Raw genomic sequence first — 14,122 nt, forward strand, 5'->3', positions numbered from 1 at the left:
AGTAAACTTTTATAGTTTTGTAAAAAAAAAACTCAGCTGGTCGCCTCCGTGATATGGTACCAGCTGACGACTTTAGTCCCGCCCACTGCTTTTGTGTCTGGAGGCCTCCTTCCGGAGCAATAGGAGGCATTGGGTGTCTGCTGTGGTCATGAGTCTTCCGATCGCGGAGGGTGGCCATTCCTTGGTGTGAGTGCACACCCACTTGGCGGCTCTTCACCTTGACCCTGCAGAGATACCTGTACAGCAATCACTCTCTGAGATGGCATGTACTGCAACTCACCTTCTCTGCTGGGGACGCTGTCCACAGGAGGACATGTGGCTTGCAGCAGACAGCATCAACCGTGCCACCCTGAGGGAACTGCCTCGCTTTTACCGAGAGCTGTCAAGCATATGTGGTCATCCAGACTATGTGCTCCTGCGCTGGTGGGGGGCAGTGCTCTCACTGTGAGGGGGACTTGTCCCTATCCTGTCACAGTGGGTGTTGGGGCTCAGGGAAAGAGGGGTTCTGGTTGCATCACCACCTGTTGATCTGGAAGTGCTCTTCGGTCGCAAGCCTCAGGATACCATGCATGAGAGAGTCCCGCATAACATGAGCCGCCTTGCGGGGATGACCACCGTGCTCTTCCATGATGTTCCTTCCTGCACACCTTTCACTTTCTTGCTCTGGTTTACAAGCTGGCAGCAGAGGAGGTCCCCTAGTGGAAATCTCTTTATGCAGGGGTCTTTCCCCGGTACATTGGGGAGCTGGGCTGGAAGGTTTTGCTTAGGGCAGTACCATGCAACAGGTACTGACACTCTGTCAACCTGTCCATTCTGTGGCTGGGAGGAGTCCGTGTACCACGTGTACATGGAGTGTGAGAGGTTGCAGCCCTGTTTGAGTGTCTGAAGGGGCTGCTGCTCAGGTTCTGGTCGCAGTTCAGCCCCATGCTCCTTGTATACGGGCACCCAGTTCGGAAGGGGATGGATTGTGAGTTGGCCATGTGGTGGAAAGCCGAGGGCTCTGCCAGGGCCAGCTACCTGCCCCTTTTCCAAAGATACGTTCGTGCCCAGCTATCTTTGGAGAGGGTGCATGCAGTCCCAATGGGTACAGTGAGGGATTTCCACGATTGGTGCCCCCCCCCCAGGGAATTGACTGTAAGAATTAATGTTTGTACTTTGTGGAATTTTTTGTGTAAGTAAACTCATTTTGTTTGAATAAAACGGTCACGCTGTGGGAGTGTTGTGGCAGCAGAGGGGTGCTGACAAGTTGTGGGGAACTGCAGGGCAGTGGAATGGTTGCAACCTTTCACCGAGGGAGCTGGACAGAGCAGCCCCTGTTCTGCAGATCTCTGCAGTATCTGGCCTCCTCTGGAGCAGACCGATGGACCAGACCCGAAACGGCAGATTGAGGAACAAAGGGGTTCGATGGAGGGTGGATACTGTCAAGTGGAGAAATCAGAGTCCAGCCCAGTCTCAGCAGGCATTAGAACATACCGGAGGGACTGAATGAGCCTCCTCCTGTGGCTGTGGTTTTGTGGAGATTGCTGATAATGAGGCAGACTGCCCTGAGGTAGCAGTGTAGCCCACAGCCCCACATTTCCCATCTGCTCACTGTTGTGTTTTGCAGACCAAGGAAGCCTGCCTGAGGAGCTCATCCCAGACAACAGGAGCTGCCAGTGTGAGTTTGTCACTGATGACCTCACCCCTGGGCTGAAAGTTTCTATCAGAGCGTTATGGTAAGATTTGGCCGGATGTTAACTCAGGCCCCTGAGGGATGGGTTGTGCAGATGGCCCCTGGAGATAATCCTGGGATTGCACAGAGAATCTAGAACAGTACAGCACAAGAACGAGCCCTTCTGCCCACTATTTAATTAGTAATAATCCTTTCTACCTCCACATTGCCCATATCATTCCATCTCCTGCACATTTATGTCCCAACAGCCTCTTAAATGCCTCCATTGTATCTGCTTCTCCCACTGTCCCTGGCAGCACATTCCAGGCACCCACTCCTCCCTTAGTGTGGAGAAAAGAGCCTTACCCTGCACATCTCCTTTGAACTATCGTGGGTGGTATGACAGCAAAATGCTCCTACACCGCCAGCAACCCGTTCAGTTCCCCTGTGAAGGAGTTTGTATGTTCTCCCCATGACCGTATGAATTTCCTCCAGTTGCCCCTTGCCTCTGTCCCCCTGTCTTTGTGTCTAACATTCCGGAAACCTCCTTTGCAGCATTATGCGATTCCTTGTTTCCAAGCGGAAGTTCAAGGAGAGCCTGCGGCCTTACGACGTGATGGATGTGATCGAGCAGTACTCCGCCGGGCACTTGGACATGTTGTCTAGGATTAAAAACCTGCAGTCGAGGCAAGTTCCCCCTCTCATTACCGCTCCCTGCACCCCCTCCCCATACATCCACCCCTCTCAAGCTGTGTCAGCCGGGCAACAGTGCATACCCATAACACATAGAAGCAGAATTAGGCCATTCAGCCCATCGAGTCTGCTCTGCTATACTATGTCTGATTTATTATCCCTCTAAACCCCATTCTCCTGCCTTCTCCCTGTAACATTTGATGCCCTGACTGATCAGGAAACTATCAACTTCCGCTTTAAATATACCCATAGACTTGGCCTCCACTGCAGTCTTGTGGCAGAGCATTTCACAGATTTACTACTCTCTGGCTAAAAAAATCCTTTCTTACCTCTGTTCTAAAAGATCCCCCTCAATTTTGAGGCTGCTCCCTCTAGTTCTGGATACCCCCACCATAGGAAACATCCTCTGCACATCCACCTTATCTAGCCAGCCGATGGCTGCTTGTGTGGCCAGCTGTTCTGTCTTTACTCAGGGAAAGGTTTTAGGGAGTGTAGTACCATAGTGCTCAGGTTACAGAGTCAGCATCGAGGAGGGTTAGTGCCGCAGTCTGGCTCAGACACATAGACCCACAGGCTAACGGAGGGATAGAGGGCAAACATCTGCAAATAGGATCCCCTCAGGCAGGCACCTTGGTCAGCATGGGCGACCTGGGCCGATGGGCCTGTTATCGTATTGTAAGACCATATCTGTGAGTCAGTGGTGAGGAAAGCAAAGGCAATGTTCACATTCATTTTGAGAGGACTAGAATACAAAAGCAAGGAGGTAACGTTGAGGCTTTATAAGGCATTAGTCAAATCATACTCAGAGTCGGTGAACAGTTTCATGCCCCTTATCTAAGGCAAGATGTGCTGACATTGGAGAGGGTTCAGAGGAGGTTTTACAAGAATGATTCTGGGAATGAGGAGTGCCTCATGGCTTTGGGCCCGTACTCGCTGGAGTTTGGAAGAATGAGAACGAGGGGGGAATCTCATTAAAACCTGGAATATTGAAAGCCTTAGATAGAATGGATGTGGAGAGGATGTTTTCTATAGTGAATGAGTCCAGAACTAGAGGGCACAGCCTCAGAATAGAGGAACATCCCTTTAGAACGGGGATGAGGAGGAATTTCTTTAGCTAGAGGGTGGTGAATGTGTGCAATTCATTGCCACAGACGGCTGTGGAGATTAGGTCATTGAGTATATTTAAAGTGGTGGTTGATAGGTTCCTGATGACTTAGAAACGTAGAAAACCTTACAGCACAATACAGGCCCTTTGGCCCACAAAGTTGTGCTGAACATGTCCCTACCTTAGACATTACTAGGCTTACCTATAGCCCTCTTTTTCTAAGCTCCATGCACCAATTCAGTAAAAGTACCTATTCAGAAAAAGTGTCAAAGGGGAGAAGGCAAGAAAATGGGGTTGAGAGGGATAATAAATCAGCCATGATGGAATGGCAGAGCAGACTCAATGAACCGAATGGCCTAATTCTGCTCCCATGTCTTATGGTTTTATCTCTGGTTAATGTGTTCCATTTCAATTGCTCTCCGAAGAGGCTGAGAAGGTGCATAGGATAAGGTAATAGATGTCTCGCCGGCCCTGTAAAACCTTTCTTTCTAAACTCAGATTAGGTGGTATTATAATAATAATAATAGATTATCGATGGAGCCCTTTTCACACAGACAATGTCGTTCAAATTGCTTTACAATGGGAAAAAGTGCGAGTATGAAACTAAAAGACAAAATTCGGTTAGTTAAAAGCAAGTTTAAATAGATAGGTTTTGAGCTGGTGTTTAAAAGTGTCAACTGAGTCTGCATCCTTTATAGTTTTAGGTATTGATTAGATCATAAGACCAGAAGACACAGGAGCAGAATTAGGTCATTCAGCCCTTCGAACCTGCTCCGCCATTCCATTGTAGCTGATCCCGGATTCCATTCAACCCCATCCACCTACCTTCTTGCCATATCCTTCGATGCCCTGACTGATTAGGAAACCATCAAATTCCACCTTAAATCTACACACGGACTTGGCCTCCACTGCAGTCTGTGGCAGAGCATTCCACAGATTCACCACCCTCTGGCTAAAAAAAAATCCTCCTTACCTCTGTTCTAAAAGGTTGCCCCTCAACTTTGAGGTTGTGCCTTCTAGTTCTGGATACCCCCACCACAGGAAACGTCCTCTCCACATCCACCCTATCTAGTCCTTTCGACAGTCGGTAGGTTTCAATGAGGTCTCCCCTGCAGTCTTCTAAATTCCAGTGAGTACAGGCCCAAAGCTGCCAAATGCTCCTCATATGTTAACCCCTTCATTCCCGGAATCATCCTGGTGAATTCCAGTTTAGGAGCATAGTTCAAAAAAGCTGACCTGTTATGAGGGAGAATGTTTAAATGTAAGAGACATGAGATCTTGAGCAAGATTTTAAAAGAATTATGAATGAGCACATTTCCTTTCTGATGCACCCACCGGGATCCTGGGGGTGTTGTGCACTGGTGAAGGAGCCATCTTTTGGAGATGTTAAATCACCGTTTCTTCCTGCTTCAGGACCAAAGACCCCAGTGGAGCTGTTCACTACCATGGAGCTGTGGGGAGCTGCTGTGCGCAGTTTGACAGCAGTGTTCCTGCCCAACAGAAACCCCTCATTAACATATGACCACGTGAAATCTCCTGTGGGCAAGTTGCTCGTAGTTCGAGAGACAGAGTGTATTGGTAGAGATGTGGTTCCCAGAGGATGTTCCCAGCTCCTGCTGCTGTCTGGGAAGCCTTTGTGATAGAGGTTGATCCTTAGGGGTCAGACAGTACCATGAAGTCAACAGGATATTGGGGCAGGAACCCATGAAGCAGGTGGAATTTACTGGTTCCTTTGCTGGGAGGGGTATCAATGCAGTGGGTTCTGTCACCGTGACCAAAATCACCAGAAGACGAAGAAGCCCAGGGCTGAAATGGCTAACACGAGGGGGCAAAGTTTTAAGGTGCTTAGAAGTAGGTACAAGGGGGATGTCAGAGGTAAGTTTTTCCACATGGAGAGTGGTGGGTGCGTGGAATGCAAAGGTGGTAGAGGCAGATACAACAGTGTCTTTTAAGAGACTCTTAAATGGGTACATGGTGCTTGGAAAAATAGAGGGCTATGCGGTAGGGAAATTTTAGTCAGCTTCTAGAGTCGGTTACATGGTCGGCACAACATTGTGAGCCGAAGGGCCTGTAATGTGCTGTAGATTATCTATGTTCTAGAAATGTGGCTGTAGGAATTTACTATGTTCAGGCATACTGATAGAGAATATTTAATATATTTTCAGTCGGTGTTAGATATGTTGTCCCCTACTGAGACACAGCGGAACATGCATACACAGAGACACACATGCTCTGTGGGTGTGGGGGAGGAGATGCACACGTGCAGACGGTGGGGGGGAGGGGAGCGTACAAATGGAAGGGACGGAGACACACACACACACACACACTCACTCTGCAGGATGTGAGCTCATGTTGATGCGCGTGGGACATGCACACTGAGTGTCCTTAATCATTCAGGCCATTTATACCATGTTGCAGTTGGTGTGGAAGAGTTCTGGATATACATTGTCTACATTCATAACAAATCCTTGCTAGAGATAGTATACCCAAGGAATGAGTGAAAGATGTCAAATTAGGAGTTATTTTTCTTGTTGAGGTGGAAGATGTTTGCTGGGCAAAACCAAAAATGAAATGAACGTAAAGGAAGCTGATAGAGTCATTGGGTGACCTTGACCTCTAAAGACAAGGTTAGAGACCATCTAATAAAATTGTGTTTTCCTGTGAGCAGGAAGAAGATGATTGACCCCCCCTCCCCACATCCTGCTGGTTGATCCCTCTCCCCCCCCCAACCCCACCTCGTCCTGCCAGTTGATCTCTCCCCCCAACCCCATCCCTCTGGTCAATCCCTCTCTCCCCCCAACCCCGTCCCTCCGGTCGATCCCTCTCTCCCCCCAACCCTGTTCCGCCAGTTGATCCCTCTCTCCCCCCCAACCCCGTCGCGCCGGTCGATTCCTGTCTCCCCCCAACCCCATCCCACTGGTCGATCCCTCTCTCCCCCACATCCCACCAATCGATCCTTCTCTCCCCCCCCCAACCCTGTCCCGCCGGTCGATCCCTCTCCCCCCCAATCCCGTCCCGCCAGTCGATTCCTCTCTCCCCCACATCCCACCAATCGATCCCTCTCCCCCCCAACCCTGTTCTGCCAGTCGATCCCTCTCGCCCTGCAACCCCGTCCCGCCAGTCGATCCCTCTCTCCCCCCAACCCCATCCCGCCGGTCGATCCCTCTCTCCCCCCAACCCCATCTCACCAGTCGATCCCTCTCTCCCCCCAACCCCGCCCCCCCCGTCGATCCCTCTCTCCACCCAACCCCGTCCCACTGGGCGATCCCTCTCTCACTCCAACCCTGTCCCACTGGTTGATCCCTCTCTCCCCCCAACCCCGTCCCACTGGTCGATCCCTCTCTTCCCCCAACCCTGTCCCACCGGTCGATCCCTCTCTCCCCCCAACCTCGTCCCACTGGTCGATCCCTCTCTCCTCCCAACCCCGTCCTGCCAGTCGATCCCTCTCTCCCCCCAATCCCGTCCCGCCGGTCGATCCCTCTCTCCCCCCAACCCCGTCCCGCCGATTGATCCCTCTCTCCCCCCAACCCCGTCCCACCGGTCGATCCCTCTCTCCCCCCAACCCCGTCTCCCCCCCCGTCGATCCCTCTCTCCCCCCAACCCCGTCCCACTGGGCGATCCCTCTCTCCCCCCAACCCTGTCCCACTGGGCGATCCCTCTCTCCCCCCAACCCTGTCCCACTGGTTGATCCCTCTCTCCCCACAACCCTGTCCCACTGGTCGATCCCTCTCTCCCCTCAACCCCGTCCCACCGGTCGATCCCTCTCTTCCCCCAACCCCGTCCCACTGGTCGATCCCTCTCTCCCCCCAACCTCGTCCCACTGGTCGATCCCTCTCTCCTCCCAACCCCTTCCCACCGGTCGATCCCTCCCTGACTGTCCTGCCACTTATTGGGTTCAGGCAGGTCAGGAACCTTTGACTGTTACAATTTGAAAACGTTTCTTGATTCTTGATGAAAATGTGTCATCTAATACAACCCCAAATACCGTTCTGGAAATCCCGGTTCTAGGCTTCCCCACAAGTGGAACCACTACCCTTAATGTTTTGGAATCACAGAGAGTTCTGATGTCTATCAGCTCTCTCTCTCCTAAAGAAGTGAGCCCCAGCTTGCTCTATGCCTCATGGTTGTTCAAAGCTGACAGTTCTACTCTTTTCCTTGGAACAGAAGGTTTTGATACCTCTTCTAGTACCTTGCGTACCTTCCTAAAGTTGCTAAGATTCATTGATGTGATAAATGAGGGAGCCAAGCTGTGGACATTGCGTTTCAGTGTCGTGAACTCTTGAGGGCAATCCATTGGATATTAGAGAGAGTTGTTCTCATTGGTATGAACATAGAGCATTTCAGCACCTTACAGCCCATCAGTTCATGATGTTGTGCTGACTTTTTAACCCACTCTAAGATCAATCTAACCCTTCCCTCCCGTATAGTCCTCCATTTTTCTTTCATCATGTGCCTATCTAAGTGTCCCTTGAATGTTTCTCATGTATCTGCCTCTACCACCATCTCTGGCAGGGTGTTCCATGTACCCACTACTCTGTGCGGGAAAGAGAACTTTGACACCCCCCTCACACTTCCCTCCAATCACCTTAAAATTAGACCACAAGATATAGGAGCAGAATTAGGCCATTGGGTCTGCTCTATCATGGGTGATTATCCCTCTCAACCCCATTCTCCTGCCTTCTCCCCGTAACCTTTGACACTTTTACTAATCAAGAACCTACCAACATCCACTTTATATACACCCAACAACTTGGCCTCCACAGCCATCTGTGACAATGAATTCCACAGATTCACCACCCTGGGGAAACAGATGCTGGCTGTTCACTCTTATACACAATGCCTGGTTTTATCGAGATTGGAGTCACTAAGTAGTCTTTTATGTGTACAAGAGAGTTCAAAATGTTAACGAGATGTTGTCTTTTCTGCAAAGAGGTTTGGACAAGTTATTTTAAAGTCATATTGAGCTCTGGTTAGTCCTCGTATGATAATTCCATTGGGGGTGGGGAGCCCCACCACAGGATGAGTTGGATGTGGTGTCCATGCAGTCATTTGTATTAGCAGGACTGAAACGGTTAAATTGTGAGGTCAGATTGCAGCCGTCTTGTAATCTGAACAGAGAGATTAAGGGGTGAAGGACTAAGGTTTTTAAGGTGATTATAGGAATTGGTAGACTGTGTATAGGAAGCTACAGGCCAAATTCGCTGATCCTTCAATTCAAAACGCTGCAGGTGAGGACTAGTGAAAAATGTTCTTTATGCAGAGGGTGTGGCATCTCAATTTGGTTCCCCAGAATGTGTCAGGAGCTGGAAATCAATCAGAGGTTGAGGGGTTTTGGTGTGGTAAGTGGGTGCTGGAGAATGGACACAAGGCAGGTTAAAAGAACCACCATCTGCATAATTCATTTCAATGACAGGAATGAATCCCGTTCCATGCTCCCTGGTAGAAGAGTCGTCACCTTCACCAGCAATTTTAGGGCTGTCTGACGTCGGTGTTGGTACAAATGGGGAATGATTTGGATGGCTGATGCCCAAGAGTGGTCGGAGGTGAGAGCAGAGGGCACATGCCTTCAGTTTGGAGAGAGTTCCAGCAGTCTGACACCTACTGTCTGGTGAGAGGTGGAGGGCTCCAGCCCACTGACACGCACAGTCTAGTGAGAGTTGAAGGTGAGAGGCAGAGGGCACCTGGGGAGATCTCCAGCCAATAAAACACCCACTATCTTGTGAGGTGAGCCAGTGTCACATGCAGAGAAGCAAAGCCCTGTATCTGCAACACGATTAAAACAATACTTTTTGGTATGGACCCTTGCAAAGGTTTGGCAGATTTTCATATTTCCGTGCTTGTTAGATTCAGATGAGTTTATAGTCACATAGACCAGGGTTCGATGAAATTCCTTTTTTGCAAAAAGCTCACAGAGCAAATGTGGTGTCAATACGACAAGCTAAAAACAGCAGAACAATGCAAAGATAATCGTGCGGTCTGAAGTAGTGTCAGAATCAGTCGGGTTTCATATCACCAGCTGATGTCATGAAATTTGTTGCCTTGCAGTGCATAATAATAAAAAAACTAAAAAGTACAATAAAAAGTATGTATTTAAATTAAATAAGTTGTGCAAAAACAGCAAGGTAGTTTTCATTGTCTATTCAGAAATCTGATGGTGGAGGGGAAGAAGCTGTTCCTGAAATGCTGTGTGTCTTCGGGCTTCTGTACCTCCTGCCTGATGGTATCAATGAGAAGAGGGCATGTCCTGGATGATGGATCATTAATGATAGATGCCACCTTTTTGAGGCATTGCCTTTTGAAGGTGTCCTGTGGTGGATTGAGAGAGAGGAGAGTTAAAGCCTGGGAGTGTGGGGCTTACAGCTGTTGGCTCTGAGGCACACTGATACATTCGAGGAAGTGATACTGAGACCACCAGCAGACTGTGGCATGGCCAGTGGTAGGTCATCAGTCTCATTTCTTCACATTGTGGAGGCCTCGTCCTTTGTCCCTGAGCTAAGCGACCCTTAGTCACAAACTCTGCTTCACACTCTCTCTTTGACTTCTACTCTTGACTCATAACCTTCACCCTTGGTCTACATTTACCAACATTGGTGGGTGAATGAACAAGAGCAGAAATGTACAAGCACAGAGTGAGCAACAACAAAATGCTAGAGGAACTCAGGTCAGGCAGCATCTATGGAGAGGAATGAACAATCAACATTTAGGTCCAAGACCCTTTGTCAGGACTGGAAAAGAAGGGGACAATCATTCCCTGCATAGATGCTGTCTGACCTGCTGAGTTCCTCCAGTATTTTGTGTGTGTGCAACTTCAGGTTTCCAGCATCTGCGGATTCTCCTGTGTCTATCACAGGGTGGTGGTGGTGGGGTTGGGAGTAAGGTGCACCAATTCAAAGCCCATGATTTAGGGCTGCCTTGTTGATCTTCAATGGAAACTGATCGTTTCATCCTTCCTTTGAAGAAAGCCAAATGTTGGAGCTCTCACTGACAAATGGTTCCTTACCCAACCTCTCCATCAGCCCTTGACATGCCTGCCATGGGGTTGGCTTTTTCTCTGACTGTGATGATACGAATTCCTTCTGTCTCCTCACGTTACTTCACTGTGCAATTTGCTGCTGTTCTCTCTTATTTACTCTGCCAGGATAGATATGATTGTGGGCCCCCCACCCCCTTCAACTCCCCGGCATAAGAAGCTTAAAGGAGTCCTCACCACCTCCAAAGATTCAATCCAATACTCTCCTAGGTTAGGACTCATCAACAGAATGTTCTTTCTTTTCACTCAAGAATTATATATTCAAACAGCCAAACCCCTTCTAGAAGAATACACCTGCTTCACAAAAACAGTAAGATCTATTCAAAATATCCTCTAATTATTTTGTTAAATTCAAGATCCCTCAGCACTATGCAAGAGTCTAGGTTGAGGTCAGAGAAGTGTCTGATGAAGGGGTTTAGCTGTTATTGCTTGCAGTGTGCTGCAGAATTCTCAACGCTTTTTGCTTTCTTTTTAAGCAATTGGGAATGTTTGTGATCCTGCTGCTGGGGACTGAACAGGAACCAAACCATATCAGAGCTTTAGGGTTGGTGCTGCATGAGAGCATGTGGTTGAATGAAGCATGGACTGCCCTTCAGGCAAGGGCACTGGGACCCATGTCAGCTGCTTCCGTCTGGAGAGCCATGCAATGCTGGCATGCCGTAGCTTGTGTTGGATAAACGGTGGACTACCAGAATTAAAGGCCTTGGGCAAAGGAATATAGAAATATTCCCAGGGCAGAGACAACCTCTGTCCACCCAACCACTAGACCCTTCCAGCACTGTTCTGCATAAGTTTGAGGAGCAGAATTAGGCCATTTGGCCCATTGAGTCTGCTCTGCCATTCCATCATGGCTGATTTAGTTTCCCTTTCAGCCCCTTTCTCCTGACCACATTCCTGTAGCCCTTGATCCACTTACTAATCAAGAACTTATCAACCTCCGCTTTAAATATACCCAATGACTTGACCTCCACAACCATCTATGGCAATGAATTCCACAGATTCACCACCCTCTGGCTAATGAAATTCGTCCTCATCTCTGTTCAAATGGGATGTCCCGCTATTCTGAGGTCCCTCTGGTCGTAGACTCCCACACTATAGGAAACATTCTCTCCACATCCACTCTACCAAGGCCTTTCACCATTCGATAGGTTTCAGTTAGATCACCCCTCATTCTTTTAAACTCCAGCAAGTGCAGGCTCAGTGCTATCAAACACTCTTCATACGTTAAACGAACTTGAAGAGCAGCTCTCAAGTTGGATTCTTATCAGCTGGTTCGAGGTGCTTGAGAGGACAAATTTTCCAACTGTTTCTAAATATCTCTGAATAAGAGATGAGTTTTATTTATCACATGTACATTGAAACAAACAGTGAAATGTGTCGTTTGTGTGAAATGAAATCAGCGAGAATTGTGCTGAGTGGCCTGCAAATGTCACCACACTTTTGGCACCAACATCGTATGCCCACAATTCATGAACCCTAACCTGTACATCTTTGGAACGTCGGAGGAAACTGGAGCACCTGGAGGAAACTCACATGGTCTCAGGGAGAATGAAGATACTCCTTACAGACAGCAGCAGGAATTGAACCCCAATTTTACAGCTGGTGCTGTAAGGCGCTGTGCTAACTGCTACGGTTCTGTGCTGCTCCCTAGCTTGATCCTGATGAACTAAAAACATTTCCACCTTTGATAAAACCGTTGTAAAGCTGCAATCCTGCAGTATTTGAATAATAGACAATAGAAAATAGGTGCAGGAGTAGGCCATTTGGCCCTTCAAGCCAGCACCGCCATTCACTGTGATCATGGCTGTTCATCCACAATCAGTACCCCCTTCCTGCCTTATCCCCATATCCCTTGACTCCGCTATCATTAACAGCTCTAGCTAACTCTTTCTTGAAAGCATCCAGAGAATTGGCCGCCACTGCCTCCTGAGGCAGAGTATTCCACAGATCCACAGCTCTCTGGGTGAAAAACTTTTTCCTCAACTCCGTTCTAAATGGCCTACCCCTTATTCTCAAATTGTGGCCTCTGGTTCTGGACTCCCCCAACATTGGGAACATGTTTCCTGCCTCTAGCATACCCGATCCCTTAATAATCTTATATGTTTCAATCAGATCGCCTCTCATCCTTCTAAATTCCAGTGTATACAAGCCCAGTCGCTCCAATCTTTCAACATATGACAGTCCCGCCATCCCGGGAAATAACCTCGTGAACCTCTGCTGCACTCCCTCAATAGCAAGAATGTCCTTCCTCAAATTTGGAGACCAAAACGGTACAAAATACTCCAGGTGTGGTCTCACCAGGGCCCTGTACAACTGCAGAAGGACCTCTTTGCTCCTATACTCAACTCCCCTTGTTATGAAGGCCAGCATGCCATTAGCTTTCTTCACTGGCTGCTGTACCTACATGCTTACTTTCAGTGGCTGATAAACAAGGACACCAAGATCTCGTTGTACTTCCCCTTTCCTAACTTGACACCATTCAAATAGTAATCTGCCTTCCTGTTCTTGCCACCAAAGTGGATAACCTCACCTTTATCCACATTAAACTGCATCTGCCATGCATCTGCCCACTCACCCAACCTGTCCAAGTCATCTGCATTATCTCAACATCCTCCACACATTTCACACTGCCACCCAGCTTTGCATCATCTGCAAATTTGCTAATGTTACTTTTAATCCCTTCATCTAAATCATTAATGTATATTGTAAATAGCTGTGGTCCCAGCACCGAGCCTTGTGGTACCCCACAAGTTACCGCCTGCCATTCTGAAAGGGACTCGTTGATCCCTACTCTTTGTTTCCTGTCTGCCAACCAATTTATGATCCATGTCAGTACCCTACCCCCAATACCATGTGCTCTAATTTTCCCCACTAATCTCCTATGTGGGACCTTATCAAAGGCTTTCTGAAAGTCCAGGTACACTACATCCACTGGCTCTCCCTTGTCCATTTTCATAGTTACATCCTCAAAAAATTTCGGAAGATTAGTGAAGCATGATTTCCCCTTCATAAATCCATGCTGACTCGGACCTATCCTACTACTGCTATCCAAATATGCCGCTATTTCATCCTTTATAATTGACTCCAGCATCTTCTCCACCACTGATGTCAGGCTAACTGGTCTATAATTCCCTTTTTTCTCTCTCCCTCCTTTCTCAAAAAGTGGGATAACATCAGCTACCCTCCAGTCCTCAGGAACTGATCCTGAATCTATAGAACATTGGAAAATTATTACCAACGCGTTCACGATTTCTAGAGCCACCTCCTTAAGTACCCTGGGGTGCAGACCATCAGGCCCTGGGGATTTATCAGCCTTCAGTCCCATCAGTCTATTCAACACCATTTTCTGTCTAATGTGAATCTCCTTCATTTCCTCTGTTACCCTAGGTCCTCCGGCCACTATTACATCTGGGAGATTGTTTGTGTCTTCCCTAGTGAAAGTACCTGTTCAACTCGTCTACCATTTCCTTGTTCCCCATAATAAATTCACCCATTTCTGTCTTCAAGGGCCCAACTTTGGTCTTAACTAATTTTTTCCTCTTCACGTACATAAAGAAGCTTTTACTATCCTCCTTTATATTCTTGGCTAGCTTGCCTTCGTATCTAATCTTTTCTCCCCGTATTGCCTTTTCAGTTATCCTCT

General features: G+C 48.2%; 1 protein-coding gene across 5 annotated transcripts in view; it reads left to right on the top strand.

The window, feature by feature from the left end:
* Nucleotides 1-14,122, top strand: part of LOC134342639 (potassium voltage-gated channel subfamily KQT member 2) — a 149,414-nt gene that overhangs the window by 119,505 nt on the left and 15,787 nt on the right. For 3 of the 5 annotated variants that reach the window (XM_063040996.1, XM_063040997.1, XM_063040999.1), the window contains 3 exons: nt 1,607-1,715; nt 2,207-2,338; nt 10,588-10,689. In XM_063040996.1, the coding sequence (XP_062897066.1) occupies nt 1,607-1,715; nt 2,207-2,338; nt 10,588-10,689 (343 nt within the window). The remainder of the gene's footprint in view (nt 1-1,606; nt 1,716-2,206; nt 2,339-10,587; nt 10,690-14,122) is intronic. The other 2 variants (XM_063041000.1, XM_063041001.1) reach the window with 1 other exon arrangement.

This window comes from Mobula hypostoma, chromosome 2 (assembly GCF_963921235.1).
Source record: "Mobula hypostoma chromosome 2, sMobHyp1.1, whole genome shotgun sequence".
Lineage (NCBI taxonomy): Eukaryota > Metazoa > Chordata > Chondrichthyes > Myliobatiformes > Myliobatidae > Mobula > Mobula hypostoma.